At 35.8% G+C, this 19757-nt stretch overlaps 1 protein-coding gene across 7 annotated transcripts in view; it reads left to right on the forward strand.

The window, feature by feature from the left end:
- The window catches only part of KCNT2 (potassium sodium-activated channel subfamily T member 2), a 383268-nt gene that overhangs the window by 156323 nt on the left and 207188 nt on the right, over positions 1-19757 (forward strand). For 5 of the 7 annotated variants that reach the window (XM_079945031.1, XM_079945029.1, XM_079945030.1 and 2 more), the window contains exons 4-5: positions 12918-12966; positions 15372-15431. In XM_079945031.1, the coding sequence (XP_079801157.1) occupies positions 12918-12966; positions 15372-15431 (109 nt within the window). Of the gene's footprint in view, positions 1-12917; positions 12967-15371; positions 15432-19362; positions 19535-19595; positions 19621-19757 lie in introns of those variants that run through there. The other 2 variants (XM_079945033.1, XM_079945034.1) reach the window with 2 other exon arrangements.

Below are 19757 nucleotides of genomic sequence, written 5' to 3' on the forward strand. Positions count from 1 at the left end.
TCTTTTGTATTTCTGTGGTATCATTTGTAATACCTCTCTCATTTTAGGTTTTATTTATTTGAGCCTGCTCCCTTTTTTTCTTGGTAAGTCTAGTGAAAGGTTTGTCATTTTTTTTTATCTTTTCAAAGCACCAGCTGTTGGTTTTATTCATCTTTCCTAATGTTTTCTAAGTCTTTATTTCATTTATTTCTACTCTGATCTTTATCATTTCCCTTTTTTTTTTTACTGTTTCCCTTCATTTGTTCTTTTTTTCTGGTTCTTTTAGGTATAAAGTTAGATTGTGTATTTGGATTTTTTCTTGTTCCTTGAGGTAGCCCTGTATCTGTATGAACTTCCCTCTTAGAACAGCTTTTGCTGCATTCCATAGGTTTTGGAATGCTGTGTTGACATTTTCGTCTCACAATAATTTTTTATTTCCTCTTTGATTTCTTTTTTGACCCATTGGTTATTTGGTAGCATGTTTTTTTATTTTGATGTATTCGTGATTTATCCAGTTTTCTTCCTAAAATTGATTTTTAGTTTCATACCATGTGGTCAGAAAAGGTACTTGGTATAGTTTCAGTCTTCTGATATGTTTTGTGATCTAACATGTGTCCTATCTTGGAGAATGTTCATGTGCATTTGAACATGTATGTTCTGCTGAATTTGGATGGAATGTCCTGTATGTGTGTATTAAATACATCTGATCTAATGTGTCATTTAAGACTAATGTTTCTTTATTTTCTCTCTGAATGATCAATCCATTGATGGAAGTATGGTGTTGCAGTCAATTTCTCCCTTTAGGTGTCTTGATATTTGCTTTATATATTTAGATGCTCCTAAGTTGGGTGTATATATATTTACAAATGTTATATCATCCTGCTGGGTTGACCTTTTTATCATTGTCTAATACCCTTCTTTGTCTTTTACTACAGTCTTTGTTTTAAAGTCTATCTTGTTTGATATAAATATAGCTACACCAGCTTCCTTTTTATTTTAATTTTCATGGAATATCTTTTTCCACTCCTTTACTTTGTCTGTATGTGTCCTTACATCTGAAGTAAGTCTCTTGAGGCAACATATAGATGAGTTTTTTTTAAATCCATTCAACCACTGTATGTATTTTGATTAGAGAAGTTATTCTATTTACATTTAAAGTAATTATTGATAGGTGTGTACTTATTACCATTTCATTACTTATTTTCTGGCTATTTTTGTAGTTTGTCTCTGTTCCTTTCTTCTTCTCTTGCTCCTTTCCCTTGTGCTTTGATGACTTTCTTTTTTGTTATGTTTAGATTTCTTCTTTATTGTTTTTGTATACCTACTGAAGGTTTTTGCTTTGTGATTAACATGATGTTCACATATAACAGCATATACATATAGCAGTCTCTTTTAAATTGAGAGCAAGTTAGGTTTGAACATATTCTAAAAACTCTACATTTTTATCACTGCCATCCACGTTTTATGTTTTTGATAGCATATTTTTCATTTAAAAAATTTTATGTATGTCATAACTAATTATTGTAGTTACAGTTACTTTTACTACTTTTTTCTTTTAACCTTAATAATAGCTTAATAAATGGTCAGTCCACTAGTTTTATTGTGTATTTACCTTTACCAGTGAAATTTTTACTTTCTTTTGTTTTCTTGTTACTTGTTAGTGCCTTTTCTTTTCAGCTTAAAGAAGTCCCTTTATTTTTCTTTTAAGGGTGGTTTAGGGATGATAAAATCCTTTAGCTTTTGCTTGTCTGGAAAATTCTTTATCTCCCCTTGGATTCTGAATGACAACCTTGCCAAGCAGAGTATTCTTGGTTGGAAGATTTTTCTTTTCAGCAATTTGAATCTATCATGCCACTCTCTTCTGCTCTGCAAAGCTTCCTCTTGAAAATAAGCTGGTAGTCTTGTGGAGGTTCCCTTGTACATAAAAAGTTGTTTTCCTCTTGCTGCTTTTAATATTCTCTCTTTAACTTTTGACATTTTTATTGTAATGTGTCTCTCTCTGGGTTTGTCTTATTTGTAACTCTCTTGTCTTCCTGGACCTAGATGTCTGTTTCCTTCCCTAGCTTAGGAAAAATTTCAGCCATTATTTCCTGGCATAAACTTTCTGCCCCTTTTCTTTCTCCCTTCCTTTTTTGTCATCCCTATCATGTGTATATTAGTCTGTTTGATGGTGTACTGTAAATCTCTTAAGCTGGCTTCACTCTTAGTCACTTTTTTTCTTTTTGCTGCTCTTACTGAATGAATTCCATTATCCTATCTTTGAGTTTGGTTTTTTTTTTTCTTCTGCTTGATCTAGTGAACCCCTTTACTGCATTTTTTCAGTTCAGTTATTGTATTCTTCAGCTCTATGACTTTTGTTTTGGTACTTTCTTACATTTTCTATCTCTTTGTTGAAGTCCTCACTGTATTCATCTGTTCTTCTCTCAAGTTTGGTGAGCATTTTCATGACTATTATTTTGAACTCTGTATCAGGTAAATTACTTATCTCCATTTCATTAAGGATTTTTTTTTAATCTTGCTTTCTTTTGAAACATATTCCTTGGTTTCCTCATTTTGCTTGCCTCTCTGTGTTTCTATGTATTAGGCAAAAGAGGATACCTCACCCAGTCTCGAAGGAGTTCTATTGTGTAAGCAGTGAACATTATTGTTTGACCTTGCCCTAGCTCTTGGTGGTCTCTCAAATCTTTGTGATTGTTTAAGCAGTGTGGTTTATTCTTGATAAGTTCCAGATTTTGAGGTTGTGCTAAGCCCTATCAGTGTTCAAAGGTAGGGATCTCAGTCAGCCCCTAGTTTCAGACTGATTTGAAGCCAGACTCTCAGGCAGCAGCTTTAAAATATGCAAATATATATAGTCTGGTGGGACCACTGTTGTTATCTTTACTGACCTTCAAACGAGGTAATTTGGAGGTGACAGTTGCAAAAGTCAGGGCTGTAGACGAGTGTATATGCTCTTTTCTGGGAGGTACTGGTGAGCTGTAGCAAGGCCTGGGAGGGTGCAAAGATGGCATTCCCCTAGCCTAGGTTCCCTGAGAGCTCCTCTGTAACCCCTAGATGTGTGGAAAGCCTGAAGCTACTCCTTGCACTGAGGCTCTAGGACAAGAAAATGGGCCTTTTTTAGTGGAAAACTGGGGGTGTGTTTCAGTCTGCTATGTCATTGGGGTGGTAGCTGTGATGCCTAATTATTTCAATCTCCTGAGGCCCAGAAATGCAGGCCTCCCTGGCCACCAGGGCCAGGTACTCAAGGGGCATCACCTGTATTGACGCTCTGCACCCGCGGGCTTCATTGGGGCCACAAGATAGTGTGGGTGATGCTAGCAAGGAGAGGAAACACAAAAATGGCACCCACCAGTGCCTCTATTTCCTGATGATGTCCAAAGAGAGCCCTGTGCCCTTGGCAGTTGCTTTAAGATTGGCTAATGAATCTCCTACATATGTGGTCTAGGTGCTTTTTAAACTGCTGCCTTTTCTCTGAGTCTTAGGGTGAGTTAGTCTGCATGTGAGACCTTTAAGAGCAGACTTCTAGTACCCCACAGCCTTTTGGGTCTCCTGAACCTAAGTCCTACTGGTGTTCAAAGCTGGTGGTTTTCTGGGCTCATTTCTCCAGGTCTCAAGGGTTGGATGTCTGTGTGGGGCACAGACTCCCTGTTTCTCAGGGAGAAGTGCTGTATTGTGAGATTCCTCCCATCCATGGGTCACTGCGTCAGAGGTGGGGTTTTTGATGAGACTGCATCTCTGCCTCTCCTACGTGTCTCATTGTGGCCCTTTTATCCCTTGTTGTGGAGGAACACTTCTGCTAGTTTTCAGGTCTTTTTCAGAGGGAATTGATCCATATGTAGCAATAGATTTGGTGTGTCCGTGGGAGGAGATGTGTTCAGGATCTTTCTACACTGCCATTTTGAATCACCTCCTGAATTGTAGTATAATTTTAAAGAATGTTGTATAGAATTTATTTCTTCAAGGACATTTTAGGTGTTTGTCACAATTAAATTGATCTGGTTTTCAGTTAATACATCAATGTAATATTTGTAGTTTCTTTGAAAACATCTCTTATTTCGTTTATCTATTTGTCTAATGCTAATACTTGACACCTACCCATACAATTTTTATTGCTAGTCAAAGTACTCTATTTAATTGTTTGAAATGAATCAGTCTCTTTAAAGACCCAAATATTTTTCTGTTCTTGATTCACATATACTCCAAAAAGGTTTACTCTACTGTATACCAGTTATGTAAGTATTTTCAGTTATAGTCTAGACATTACTTTTTTTTAAGGTTCCTTGAGGGCATTATTCTAAGTGAAATAAGTCAGACAGAAAAAGATAAATACTGTATGATCTCACATGTGGAATCTTAAAACAAAACAAAACAAAACAAAAACAAAACTGGTTATTTATTCTTGAATAGAAACATATCAGCATTTATTGGGATGCCTGATTCAAGTCGCAGATTTAGCTTGTGTAGTTCTTTATCTAATTTGAGTTAAATGACATTGATTTATTTTAACTTACTTTTCCCTTCGTTATCATGTTGCTTTTATTAAATTGCATTTCTATTCATTTATGGGTTTTCCTTTTAGTTTCTGTCTTTTGCTAGAAGCAGTAGGGAGGGGGACTGGGTGTGTAATGGCCTAAATAATTATTATCTCAAAACTACTGTGGGTCTCTGTCCAGCCTACAAAATTGAAAATAATTTTCAAAGCAGAAAACGAATTTGATGACTAACTTCTGTACAATTATTTTTTCATGTGGAGGCTCGCCCTAAGAAAAGTAAAGAAAAAAAAAGATCAAAGTTAAGTGGAAAATGAAGTCATAATATGCATTTAAATGAATTGGTTACTCTTCAGCTTGTTTAGATAGTGAAAATGATTTCATATGTGTTAAAGGGTTTGGAGATAAAGATTAAAAAGTGAAATTTCATTGTGTAATAACTTACATGATAATCCTTTATGATATAATTTATTCAATGAATATAATTATGGATATTTCACTATATCTGTTTTGAATACTTAGTATGTATTCATATTGCTGTAAATGAAGACATAGGTACGAAAAGGAACATTAACTACCCTCAGGAAATTTTCAGCCCTTTAAAAGGTTTTATATTTTAGAGTTCTTGTATTTTCTGGCTCTGGGCTAGTTGTTTTATATATGTTATTTCCTTCAATACACACTTAATGTTATTATTCCTACCTTACATATAAAGAAGCAGAAGTTCTCTCCTATTTGACCTCCACTTTGAGAACCTCAGCAGTAATTTTTTTTTATCCCTGATTAACTTGTTGTCTGCAGGAAGCCAGCACCTCCCTGCCACTCCCCAAATTCTAACTACACGTTCACCTTCTCTACTTGGAGGTCAAATAGGCATTGCAAACTTGCCATGTGTCAGTCGACTTTTGTGCTTTTCTACATCTCAGTGAATGGCAACCCCATCCTTCCCCAAACCCTGCTCAACCCACAGCCTCCTACATTTCGGTTGATAGCAACTTCATCCGAACAGCTGTTCAGGCCAAATGTTTTGGAGTCAGTAAGTCTTCACTTCTCTTTTTTCCTCACATTCTGCAGCATGTGCAAAATGCGCAGAAAGTTCCATCATTTCTACCTTCAAGATAGTTCAGCATACGATCACTTCTCAATGCTACCATCCTGGCCAAGCCATCTTCTCTCCTCTGGATCACTTCAGGACCCTTCCTAATTAGTCCTGCTAATTCTGCCTTTTCTCCCTTTTGGTTTATTCTTAGTGAAGCAGCCAGTATTCCTTTAAAGTATAAGTCAGATCTTGGCACAGCTGTGCTCTGAATGCCAAAGTACCTGCCATGGCTATAAGAACCCCCATTTTCCCTGCATCTCCCTCCTTGTTACTCAACCCCCCACCCACCCACTTTGCTCCAGTCACGTTGGCCTCTTCTCTGGTCCTGGGTCACACCAGACACCCTGCCAGCTCAGGGCCTTCATACCTGCTGTTCCCTCTGTCTGGAGTTGCATCAGGTAACTCTGGCACATTTCCTCAGATATTTACTCAAAATCAAATTTTTAGTGAAGCCTTACCCAAACATCCTTTTTAAAATTGTATTCACCTCACAAGACTCTCTTGAATACTCTTTTTTCCTTTCTTTTTACATTTTTCTCCATTGCCTTTATCTCTTTCACATAGGGTATGTCTGTTACTTGTTTATTTTGTTTTCTGTGTGTTCCATGTAGATTGCAATAGAAATTTCACAAGGGCACAGATTGTTGTCTGAATCCAAAGAGGCTGGCACCATATGGCACTAGTAGTTATTAAACAAGTGAGTACTGATTGAGTAATGGGTGAGCATGAATAAATGAAGATCCTTTGTTTACTTCACCTCACCAGCCTCTTAGTCTGGCCATGCTGACCTACTTGAAGCTACTTACCTATACTCTGCTCTCCACTGTCTCTGGGCCTTTGAACATTTGCTCCCAGTTCTTGGGCCCATGATTTCCACTCCTGTCCCTCCTCATTCACTCTTTTTCAACGTACCTCAGGACCTTTGGACCTTCAGGACCACAATTTATTGGATAAAACTTAATCTGACACTCTCACTTGACATCATGCCCTATAACCCAGTGCCACTCTGGGTTAGGAGTGGTTTCTGGGGATTCTGCGAGTGTCCCCCACATATTTCTGTCACCACAGTTAACATGTTGCCCTTGATTTCACCGTTTACTTCTCTTCTCTCTATACATTCACCGAGGTCAAGGGCCATGTTGTATTTGCCTTTGTAGCTTTCATATTTAGCATAGGACTTGGTGGGTCAGTGAATATTGCTGAATTAATGGAATTATGCTCAATGGTTTTACTGATAATGTTGCACAATCCAGATGATTGAAGATCACTGCCTAGAGATGTCAGTCAGTATTACATTTATTACATTTTCTGTCTATGTGTTATTAAAAATGGATCACATTTCAAACCCTTCCAGAAACCCTCCAGCATTGTTTTTAAAACTTGGTGATTTATAAATAAAATGTACTTTAGAGAGACCTGGGAATCATAAAATGAGACATGATAGAATCCTTCTAAGAGTAAAAGGGCATTGGCAGGTGATAAAAAGTGAGATAATATTATTTGAAAACATTAAGAGGAACAAAGTTTCCCATAATTAACTTCTATGCCATATTAGCAAGAATATTCAACTGTAATTACAGAGGATATACACTTGAAAAATCAGATTACCGCAATGAAAAAATATAACAAAAAAACTCAGGGCTCTATTTTGAATACAATGTTCTGTTTGGTTCCCATTGTCAATGTAATATTGGTTAATGAAAAACAGCAGTGGCCCTTATGAGCACAGGCTCTATTTTAAAATAATCAGGCTAATTCAGCAAAGAGATTTATTTAATTAGAGCTTCTGACATAATAAAGCTGAAGATATTTTGTGCCGCTTTGCTTTATTTTTAAGTCCCAGGAGTCCAAACTGATATGAAAATGTTGCAGGTGTGGACAAACTGAAGGATATGAAAAGAATTTTACTCTTAATATATGGAATTGTGCAAATGACAAGCTCTCATGTACACCCAGTTTGTAGTAAATGATTTAAAGGCATTAGCAAAGGAAACACATCCAGCATGTAGTTCATGAATTTCATTGAGAGCTGAATCATCAGCATTGACTCATTGCCTGCTGGTGCTTATGGTGGCTCTTCAATGGGTCAAAACTCACGCATCCTTTCCCACTTTAAAAGTTGTTGAAGTGATTATTAATTTTCAACATCAAATGATAAAGACAAAAGTAAGAAGCATGTAAATGTCTTATATTTTATGGTACTTGGATTTACATTTAAAATCAGTGCCTAATAGAGCAACAAGTGTGTTGAGATGACATTCCAATTTTAAAGGGTATTTCTTCTTTAGGGTAACAACTATTCAAAGAAGGAATATAATTTTCACAGTATTTTTAAATATCTGATGACCAATAAGATTGAATATCATAATGTAGACCTTTTCTTCTCTCATATACATTGGTTATAGTATAGATTAAAGCATCTCCAAGTATTGTAACATGTAAACCCAAAAATTCAAAAGAATTTCTTTGTTTACTAGAGTCTAATGCTGGTGCTCTTAGTCAGTATACTTCTCCATATGGTGACACACACACTCTCACACACACACACACACACACACACACACACACACACACACTATAACATGGTAAGTTCAATATTATATATGCAAGCCACTTTCATTCTGTGGCTATGTGCTGTCCTAAGACCCTAGAATCCTTCGCAGTCAGCTTTCAGAAAGATGAAGAGAGCATTGGAGAAGGCACATACAGTTGTTAAAATTATTGGCCGACAAATGAGGAGCGTCACTCTTACTTGTATTTCATACTCAGATCTCATTTGAGAATCGGTCACATGTCATACCTTGACACAAAGCCTGAGAAATGTGGCCTTTTGATGAAGAGTCGCTTTTTGCACCCAGCTCTGTACCGTGGAAGGGGAGAACGAATGTTGATAGATGGAAAGCCACTTCTGCCTCAGCCCGTGTGTGTCAGATGGAAAGGCTCTTAACTTCCATTCTCTCAAAGGCTCAACATTTAGTTCTCTCGTCCACACCCCGACAGTTAGTGTAAAGTATACCTGAGTTTTGAAAGGATTTGGCTATTGGAAAATGTTCCTAATATATTGTCAAGACTCTCCTATGCTTCAGTATCCTGGTCACATGCTAAATTTTGTCTGTCTTTCAAAACGTGGACCCAGAACCACAGGTAGTACTCATTGCTTAGTGTTTGTTATGGTTAGGCGAGTGTCATAATTTTCCTCCCTGGTTTAGGATCTTACACTTTCGTTAATACACTACTAGCTTGCCTTCTGTGTTTGGAGCTCTGGCAACCCGAGTTCACCTTGAGCTGTGACCCACAAGTCTTTCATATGAATTCTGCCCCGTGTGGTCCCTGTTACTTTCGCATGTTTACCAGGTGCTTGATTCTTCCGGTTAACATATTCACCGCCTGACCTCCACCTCTGTGGCCAAAGCAGTTCTGACATTTTCAGCAGCTCTTTTCTTACCTTTAGGAGAGGTATTTATTCACCATAAATAAGCGCGCTGTGAAGAGTGGCTGGGGCTGCATATTATTAATTTTCCATATTTAACTTCATTATTTCCATTGTTTGATATGGTTCTTCCAGTTTTCATAATGATGCTTCAACATGATTTTATCTATAGGCCTACTTTTTTTTTTATAGGCCTACTTTAATTTAGAATAACTGAGTGATATAAATTTCATTTTTATGTTTGCTTTTGTTATTTTATTGTTATAATTTTAAAAAGTGAAATTTATTTTTATGACTTTATAAATGGTTCATGATTATTGCCATATAAATACATAGGGCAAGGAAAAGGAAGTAAAAGTTACCTAAAATCTCAATACCTAGAAATAAGTATTTTTAGTATTTTGACCACCAATCTTTTGTAAATTCTATCTATACACGTATACGCGTAACACACTCACACGGATACAATTATGACAATATTATCTACATCATTTTTTTCAGTGAGTTTTTTCTCAGGGATGGTATTTTTGCTGTTGTTAATGATGAGGAGCCTACTTACTACTATTCTCTTTTTGTTGGTCGGGTAGACTCCAGTTACTTTCCTGCTCTAAATAATATTGCAATAAATATTTCTGTACAGGATTTCTTTCCTCCAAGTGCTTTTTTGTCAATGGGATTGAAGCCTCGTTTGGAATTAGTCTGTCTGCTAGTTTCAGTTTCAACTCTTGTTTGTTTTGATGGTTCTCTAGGACTGTGCAGATCAGATCCCACATTCTTTTTTCTTGATAAATTTATTTTATGCAGGAGAGTTTGGGCACTAGCTTTTTATTAGAATGTGTACATTTTCCTTCTATGCATTTATTCAGTTTAGTCCCTGGTAAATGGATGTAAAAGATGACTTTCCATCGGAGAGCTTACTTTTTATCAAACTTTACATATTACAGTCTTGTAGAAACTTTTTTTAAGGATCATGAAACGTATTCCACATGGCACAGTCTTGTCCAAAAAAATCTTTTTTTCAAAGTCTTATTTAAATTTAAGTATCTGATCTTTCAAGACCTATTAAAACAATGTCAGATCAAAGAAAAGGCCATTAGTTTGATAACTAGCTTTTAGTAAATCTATGCTAATTACCAATCTCTTTTTGAAAATGTTCTCAAACATCTTATTTGCAATTTATTTTATGATTTTACAGAGATTGCTATCTCCTTAATTATTTCATAGTTTTTGTAGCATACCATTTCTATCTGCAAAAAAACATATGTATTATCCCTCTTTGCTCCTGCATACTGTATTTTGGCCTGATTTCTCAAATGTTACTGAGAACATATGTGAGATGTGTTCTGGAAATGACAGTGTTGCTGAGTTCATCACTCACAATTTGCTTTTACTGGCACCATCCATTTGTTTGTTTTGAATGCCTAGCCTAGTATAGGCACGTACTTGGGAAGACATTAGGACCATAATGGTGGGTGAAATAGACATACTACTTCATCCTGTGGAACTTGCAGTTTAGTGAGGCGCCAACTATTCAAGAAATACATTTACAAACAAATACAAGGTTACAACCTAGATGAGTGGCAGGGGAGGTATGGTGAGTGACATGGCTACACATGGAGAATCATTGGCTACATTGATCAAGGGGAAGCCTTCAGGAAGGTTTCCCTGAGAGAGGGTTGAGCTGAGAGCTCTCGGATAAGGGAAGAACATGTGAAAAGGGCTGTGATAGGAAGGACCATGTCACAGTTGACAAAGTCTCAGAATGCCAGGTCAAGGGTTTTGGTCCTTATCTTGACAAAAGTGAAGTGTCAGTACACAGTGGAGGGACTTCCCTGGTGGTCCAGTGGTTAAGAATCTGCCTTCCAATGCAGGGGATGTGGGTTCAATCCCGCATGCTGCAACTAAGACCCAAAGCAGCCAAAAACAAATACATAACTATTTTTTTTAAAAAGGAAATGCTTTAAAAAAATACACAGTGGAGTGATGTGATGATGTGCATTTAGAAAGAATCTCTGTAGTTGTAATTTGGAGAAAAACTGTAGAAGGCAAAAGGAGGTTTAGGGTTCCAGTTGCAGGCTTTTGCAAGAGTCCAGTTGCAAAAAATGATTAATTTAGGTTAAGGTGGCTGTGGTAGTGGAGATGAAGAGAGGTAGATACATTCTACAGATATTTGGTGGGAAGAATTGAAAAGGTTTGGTGACTCATGTATTAAGTATTTACAAATAGAGGAGAGGAAAGCATCTAAGACGATGCCTAAGTCTTCGGCTAACCAAACACAATGGAATTTGGGTCCATTTACTGAGATGCGAAAACCTGAGAGGACCTGTTTTGGTGAGAAAGGTTACGGGTTTGTTTTGGAGCAACTGAAGATGTTAATCACCCAGGTAGATGTTACATTCTAGAATCACAAAGAGTACTTTAGTCTAATATGCTTGGTAATTTCTTTGAATAGTTTTCTAAAGTTTGCAGTTCTCTTTAAAACAAGAATTTTAAAGAGTTTCTTGCCCTTTATTTTTGTTTAACATATTATGAAAAAGAAAATGATTCAAAGATTTAAAAATACACAGTCTTTTATGGGATTCCTCGAATACTTCCTAACTCTAGTGAGTAGGCTTTGTTCTGCTTTGTATGTTTTTTATTTGCATATTTTGGGCAGTGTAATACAGCTATTTCCATCTTTTCCTAAGTAGAGTGTATTGCTGTGAATGACTAGTATTTAAATCAACTGTACACCAAATGATGTAGGTAAGGGTGAGGTATAAACAGTGAGAAATTATAACTACTAGGACATTAGAATGTATGGTGTTCTTTGCAGACTATAAACAATTTTTAACGTCAGAGATAATAGGATTTTTAAGAGACATTTAAGGACAATTACTCCTTGTCCTGCATAATGGTTTTTTTTTTTTTTCGTTTTTTGTTTTTTTTTTTTTGCGGTACGCGGGCCTCTCACTGTTGTGGCCTCTCTCGTTGAGGAGCACAGGCTCCGGACGCGCAGGCTCAGCGGCCATGGCTCACGGGCCCAGCCGCTCCGCGGCATGTGGGATCTTCCCGGACCGGGGCACGAACCCATGTCCCCTGCATCGGCAGGCGGACCCTCAACCACTGCGCCACCAGGGAAGCCCCTGCATAATGTTTTATGCTAACCTCAGTCACAGGTTTTTGGGTGATATATTAAATATTTTATAAAGATTCAAATCTGAATATAAGTGTGCTCTGCAATCTGAGTCACTGACTTTCTTCTGATTATTTCAGCTGTTGAATGTGTGTTGCCGATACATTGTGTTAAAAATAACAAAGTCCGGGGCTTCCCTGGTGGTGCAGTGGTTGAGAGTCCGCCTGCTGATGCAGGGGACACGGGTTCGTGCCCCGGTCCGGGAAGATCCCACATGCCGCGGAGCGGCTGGGCCCGTGAGTCATGGCCGCTGAGCCTGCGCATCCGGAGCCTGTGCTCCGCAACGGGAGAGGGCACAACAGTGAGAGGCCCATGTACCGCAAAAAATAAATAAATAAAAAATAAAATGGGATTGGTAAATATTTAAAAAAAAATAATAATAACAAAGTCCTAGAGTTTATGGAAGAGTCTTAAGTGGCTTTTCAATAGAGAGTTGATTAGCAGGTGGTTTGAGTTTTTCTACCCTGGCCATCCTCACTCCTTAAATAAGGGCCCATTGTCTTTTCTTACATGATTAACATGAGACCGAAAACAAAATTAAAAAGGGTTTTTTTTTTCCTGGAACAGAGACGAGTATTACCAAAAAGAAAATTGAAGCAATGTAAGATCTTTTTTCTAATTTTAGTTATGGTATTTTATTGTTTTTTTATGGTAACAACATTTAAATATTTCCAACTTTAGTGAAAATGTAAAAATGAATGCTTTTTTCATTAAAAAAAAACTAATGTCTTATTATTCTTTTCATAGGTCTCATATCTTTTGGGTGAACAGAAGTCTACCTTTATGGGGCTTACAGGTTATGTACAATTTTGTTGTATTCCTATATTTCTGGATTTATTTATATTTTACTGAGCAATACTACTGGGGAGAAAAGTTTTGACATTAAAAATGAGTTTTCGTTTATTGTTTAATTAATCTTGATGCACATCTTAAAATTTTTATTCCTTTCTTCATGTCTACGTGAGCCCTCCATTCTACCTTTTGAGAATTTCCTCATGATCAGGTTTAGACTTCAGAAAGCTTTTGAGGATCTGAAGGAAACTAAAGTAAACCCAACCTTGTTTGAAGGCACAACAAGTTCCTCAAACTACTTTAGGCATTCCTAAAGTCTTAGGTTATATCATCTTTGAAAAATTAATCAAAAGCCCATAACCATGTTTGCATTTTTTACCTTTTGTGCTCAATGTTGGGAACATGGTAGAATCTCAATAAATAATTGTTAAATGAATAAACAAATGAACAAACAGTTCGCATTACCAATAGGAAGAGCTTGGTCCCTAAGCAGATAATTTTGTAAATGAAACAAAAAGTGTGCCCTGGCATAAAAGGAGTCTTGAAGAAGGAGTAAGGGAACCTGTGGAGCACAGTGTGTCTGACCTACATTGTTGGGGTGTTCCCTGGAGTCCTCTGGATCTATCTTTGTTCCTTTTTTTGTTGAATTTCATGCCAGGCAAACTTTTTACAACTTCCCATCTCCTCTACTCGTGTCTCTTTCCTGCAGATACTTTTTAGTTTCTATTGTTTTTCAAAAGCAAAAATCATTCAAAGAGTAGAGTCTCTAAGATTAAAAACAGTTGAGTCTGGAAGAAATGGAAGGACTCAAGTTTCACTGTGTATAAACAACCTTTGAAATACTTTAAAATCAAATGTTTGGGTTGTCTTTTAAAGTCAGGTTGATTGTGAGGTCTGTACATTTTATATGTGACAATGAATTATTTTAATTATGTATGCATTGTGATTATAACTATGAATCAAGTCTTTACTATGTCTGCATATTTTGTATTTTATTGAAGTCAAGTTGTGTTTTATGTTTTTTTTTTTACTGACTTTCATTTCAGTGCCGTACACACTTGTAAAGTAAGTTAATATTTTTATGAATAGTTATATATGACCTTGAAATATATTTTGATCTGTTCAAATTGCTTTTTATCTGATAGTGATATTCTAAAATAATAAAAACACTCATTTTCACATAGGATTTTGGGCAATTCATGCTAAAAGTGGTCTCAAGATCATCTAACAATGTGTACCTCTAGAAAAAGTAAGAGATTATGATTTAGAGAATTTGTGGAGAAAATTGAAAAAGTGAAAAATTTCTATTTTACTGTCTGTCTACTGTATGTACTTCTGGACTTATTTTACTTAGATTTTTTACTTAGATTGTCATGCATTCATATGTTTTAAAATTCTCCTTATATTTTACCTAAATCAAAGTTTTCATTCCAACAGGAGTCAGAATCTAAAACTCTATGGTATCTGCCCTTCCCATGCAGATTGACTGTACTCTCACAAATCTATGAACAAATATATTTGTTACCTCAGTTATTTCATGTTGATGCTTGCTTATTTTGATTATATTCCTGTCTCCTGAAGTGCTTAGGGTCTTTAACACAAAATAATTTGGATGTCTTTACTGGTTACTTTTTCTGTTGCAATCATAGCTCTTTGGTAGCTGAGCAGAGGAAACTGTATAAAGAGTAGAGAATAGAGAGAAAAGTGGAAGCTTGTCTAGGGGGCTGCAGGATGCCCATGTCCAGCGGCAGAAGGGGAATTGGCTGCGAAGTCCATTCAAATAAAATCTGAAAGTATCTTGAAGTGCTGACATGGACTGTTTTGTTTAGTGTTTGAGGATGTTTCATTTTGTTTGAAGTGGGTGATAGGATGGAAAGTATCCTTTAACTCCAAGCTTGTATTCTTTTATTTTCTGAAGGGAACTGCCATTTTTGGTGGGTGTACTGAGATGGTGGTGGTGTGGCTGGGGGAGAGCATTATTTGTGATGGGACAGTTGTGTGTGATTGTGTGTATTAAGAATACACACACAAACAAAACCTATTCTTTACATATGGTGAAGATTCCAGCCATCTGACTGTTCCAATCCCACATTTACATTTGTGGTAATAAACTTAAAAAGATTTATTGAGGAGTATTAGAAATTATAAAAACTAAGCTGTAGTGCCTGGAACAGCCTGCTGCCTACCACCTGTATATAGAAATTAAAGTGCCACATAGAACCTCCTATATCATACATATATACATATATATATATATATATATACACATATCATATATGATATATATATATAAGTATATATGCATATACACACATATATGCACATATTTATAAAGTTAAAAGTATTGTAATCAGAATATATATTTTGATTTTGTTGGATTTTCTCATTAAGGTATAATTTATATTTTAGGTTTCAGTGGCATTGATAAGTCTCTTTGAAACAATACTACTTGGTTATCTCAGTTATAAGGTAAGTTATTTTAATTAGAAGTTTTCTGCTGGTAGAACACATTACTAGCATTGACCCAGTATTCCTCTATTTATAATTCATACTCTGGGGATAAAGCAAGCTCTTCTTAAACCCCTTTAACTATTTTGAACCTCTCCAGTATGTGATAAAAAGCTGTGGTAACATAGTAATGTTTTCCTTGGTGGCTTAAACATACTTCGCTAATTCCCATGGGCTAATTTACCCATTACGTGCATGCTCATATGAGACAAGCAGATGGAATGGTTTGGCTTTTTATTGTTCTCCATCTCTTCTCCTGATCTGTACAGGAAACACTGAGGGAGAAAAAAATGTCTAATTTTAATGAATTCCCTTCATTTTTGGCGAAGGTTTGCTTGGCTAACCCAATTTAACAAATGTTTATTAAGTTCTTATTTGATGAAGAGCACCACACTGTGCATTGTTTTTTTCTCAGTGAATTTACAATCTAGAAAGGGGGGTGGGCAGGAGAAAATTATATAGACAATAATAATACAAGGCTGAATAATAGGTACTTCCTATGAGGTGCAAATAAAGTCCTGTGGGGCTTCATAGAGAGAGGTGAAAAGACTGATTTAAGCAGAATCCTTGAATCAGTAACTTCACTAAAGAAAGATGAAAAGGCAGAACATCAGGGATTTATAGAATCAGCAAAGGCATAAAAGAAGGAATGTGCATATAAAATTGGAAGAATGAATAACTACTTAGGTTTGGGCAGAGTATGGCATATGTAGGAAAATATTGGTGGAAAAAGATGGGACAATATAGTGAGGGCCTTGTACGGCAACGTACAGTGGGAAGTTGATGCAGGATGTTGAACACGAGAGTTCTATAATTGTAACTAAGTTTTAGGAGTATTAGTTCAGAACATCTGTGCAGCACAGGTCAAAGAGACATGACACTGAAAACTACATGCTCAGTTAAGATGCATTTGCAGTATGAAAGGAAAACTTCGAGTGAAGCTTTGGCTGGGTGAAAGGAATACATTCAATGCAAGATAAGTCATGAAGGTAGAAACTAAAGAAATCATCAACTGATTAGTTGAAATAGATGAGGAGAAGAAAATGTCAAAAATCATTTTAAGATTTCCTAAATCCAAATGACTGGGAACAAGGCAGTAAAACCAAGAAAAGTTACATCAAGAAAAAAATCAGACTGGGGTCGAGATAGGTGGAATAATGGAAATGGTTTTGGAAATGATGAATCTGAGGTATTTTTGGACAAATAGCTGTGACATGCAGGCAATTGAAAAGGAGGATCTGGGACTTGCAGGAGAGATTTATTAAGAATTGACAGTCATTTCCATAGAGATGATGAAGGAAGCATGCAAGTCCATTAAGGATGGGATAGTAGCCAATGGAGAAGAGAAGGCCCACGTTAATGAAGATGCTTATAGTGTGTCCATAGGAAGAACCAAGCAATGAGGACAGACAGAGGAATAGAAGCGTGGAAAGTCATCAGAATGGTTGTCATAGTCATCACGGATTTCCAGTTCGCAGTTTCTGCATGTACGACGTCAACAAGTGCACTCAAGGTTCTGTTTTGGGGGAATTCTTATCTACCATATAAATTTCTTTCTCACTTCATAATGTAAGGTTTTGAAGATAACATTCCCTAGACTACTTTTTAATCCAAAATTCAGGGCAAGAAGTCTTTACAAACTCTTTCACCTTTTCCGCTGGCTTCCTTTTTAAAACTCTCATTAACTCTGCCTAAAGAACATAAGGCCAGTGTCTAATAAGGTGAGATTGATGAATTAGAAAGTGTAGAAAGAAAAGAGTGAGTGCCTTCCAAAAATAATACAGATGGATTGATTTAATATTTATGAGAAAAATAGGATGTTAGAAATGTCTAGGGAAGGAAAGTGTTAAATGAAAGCATGGGAACCTTGGAAAGTTTAGTAAGAAGCTTGAGAAAGGCTTTTGGGTTTACAATTTGGGAGATCATTTGTTATTCATCCTTAAGAGCCCAATTTCAATGGAATACAGTTGAGAGTAAAACTGTCAAATGAAGAATGTTGATTGACTGGTACAGGAGCTCCCTAGAGGCAATATAATGAGGTGGAAGATTGCCTCACGATGATAAAAATATGCATCTTTTAAAGAGAGCAAGTAGAGGGGACAGGAAAAAATGATGGATGAAGCAAGGTTTATAAAAAGTAAGAATAAGCTAGAACAGGAAGTTGAGGACTACTAAGTAGCTTTGGATACATTCTGTTCTTTTCTGAGAGCACAGGAGATGGAAAATGGTGCCTGAAAGAATATTTTGAAGTTAGAGGACGAAGCTCAAAGATCTTGCACATAGCTGGTCACTTAATCCTAAATTACTTAGAAAATACTAGCGTAGTGATGGACACTATAGAATAAGATGTTGAGGAGGCATCTTTTAATGGCTTATTAGTATATCTTCTTGTCAGAATAGGTGCTCTATAAATATGTTCTGATTGACAAATCTGGATTTTGGATACCTAGAAGAATAAAATAAAAATCAAGTAAATTAATATCCAAGATGTTATCTTCTAAGGTCTTTAGTATTCAAGTATGTGATAAATGTTGAATATGATACGCAAAAAGTGACATACTAAAAAATTAGGCATGTGGGTGTTTTTTTGTAATTTAATGAAATCTCTTCCGCTAGTACAAGAGTATGTACAAATGCATAAACTGGCCAAAATATTAATCTGCATTGGTGAATGTATGTGCTCCAAATTCAAACTAAAAAGTAATATGAAATTAACTTTGGTGCTTTGCTAATAGTAGTCATTTAAAAAGCACGAAGAGATTCAAGGTGGAATTATAATTTTCCATTGTAATTATGTGGTGCTGACATTCGTAATCAATTAATTCCTGCCATTTATAAAATGAGAGCAAAGACCTAGCAGGTAGAGCTAGATGACATATAATATTTTCATTCTGACCTTCATAAACATTAATGTCTAGATGGAGGAGAGGTTCATGGTGAGAGTCCTGTGTGTTACAACACAAAAGATAAAAAGGAGTTATGTGACATTGGAAGGACAGGTTGCTGTTAATTACCTTCTTTCCTTTCATATATTCAGTCAAATTCATGAACTCTTCTGACCCTTTCAATAAACTGTTGGATACATTTTTTGGAATGAAAAAATTAAATAATTGATAACTATTTATGGCATATATATAATGCAAATCCATACAGCAGAACTTCAAATGAGGTCCTTCTCTCAAATTAGACTTTTAAGAAAAATTATAGATAGGTATGCAGAAATGGATATTGTATTAGTAATGAAATCCATTTCTAATATTGCTCTTTGATATTTCTAGTTCTGAAATATCAATAGCAAATCAACATACAATTTTCTCATATTTGTTTACATCTACATATATATATACAGATAATGTATATATTTACATATACAACATATATGTATATATGTGATATTTTAAAATAAATTTAATACTTTATTTGTAAGTACTTTATAGTTCTTAAAATTAGACTTTCTAAAATAAGCATGACTTAATCCTTAACAATTAAAAAAGTTTTAACTATCATGGAGACTATAGTTTTTTTTAAATCAAAAGACTAATGAGTAAAAGCAAAATGAGCAAAAACTCTTAAAAGTGTATGTTGAGGTTAGCAGATAATAACTTACAAATCCCTGATATCCACTTATTTTGTCCTCTGTCATACAGAATTGCAGGTCTGAAGTTAAATCATCATTCAATTCATGTTTATTTATCGCTGTTTGTCAAAATAGTCACAGGGATTGCCCAACAGGGAAGTTCTTATTCTTCTGTCAGATAGATACCCTCTATGTCTTTATCAGCTGCTTTCAAAATAGAACTCTATTTATACACATACATTCATTAACTCAAAAGGAAACAAAAACACACCCTGGCATAATTTCCAAATCTCTGAAAACAAAAGTTCAGCACACCTAGAAGGCTTTGGTTAAATCTACAATTCTTTTTTCTATACAGTAATCGCTTTATGAAAAAGCAACAGTTTTGAAATGTTAACATCATGATGGGCTTATTTCTGGAAAGAACAAAGGATTTGGACTAGGACGCCTAGATCCTGGTGATTCTGCTTACCATGCCATGGAAATGGTAAATCTAAATGTTGTTGAGTTTACATTCAGAAATACAAAAGACTGCCATAGGGTTACTCCATAATTTAAACTCACTGAAGGAAAGTAAGTTATTAGTCTTTTTGGTTAAATATTTTAAATATAGGTATTCTTAATATTATAGAAGAAAATGCTTTTTAAAAGTCCCATGTTCCATCCTGGGCTAACAACTAAATTACCATAAATCTTATAATTTTTAAAGT

The sequence above is a fragment of the Stenella coeruleoalba genome (genome assembly GCF_951394435.1).
Source record: "Stenella coeruleoalba genome assembly, chromosome: 1".
Lineage (NCBI taxonomy): Eukaryota > Metazoa > Chordata > Mammalia > Artiodactyla > Delphinidae > Stenella > Stenella coeruleoalba.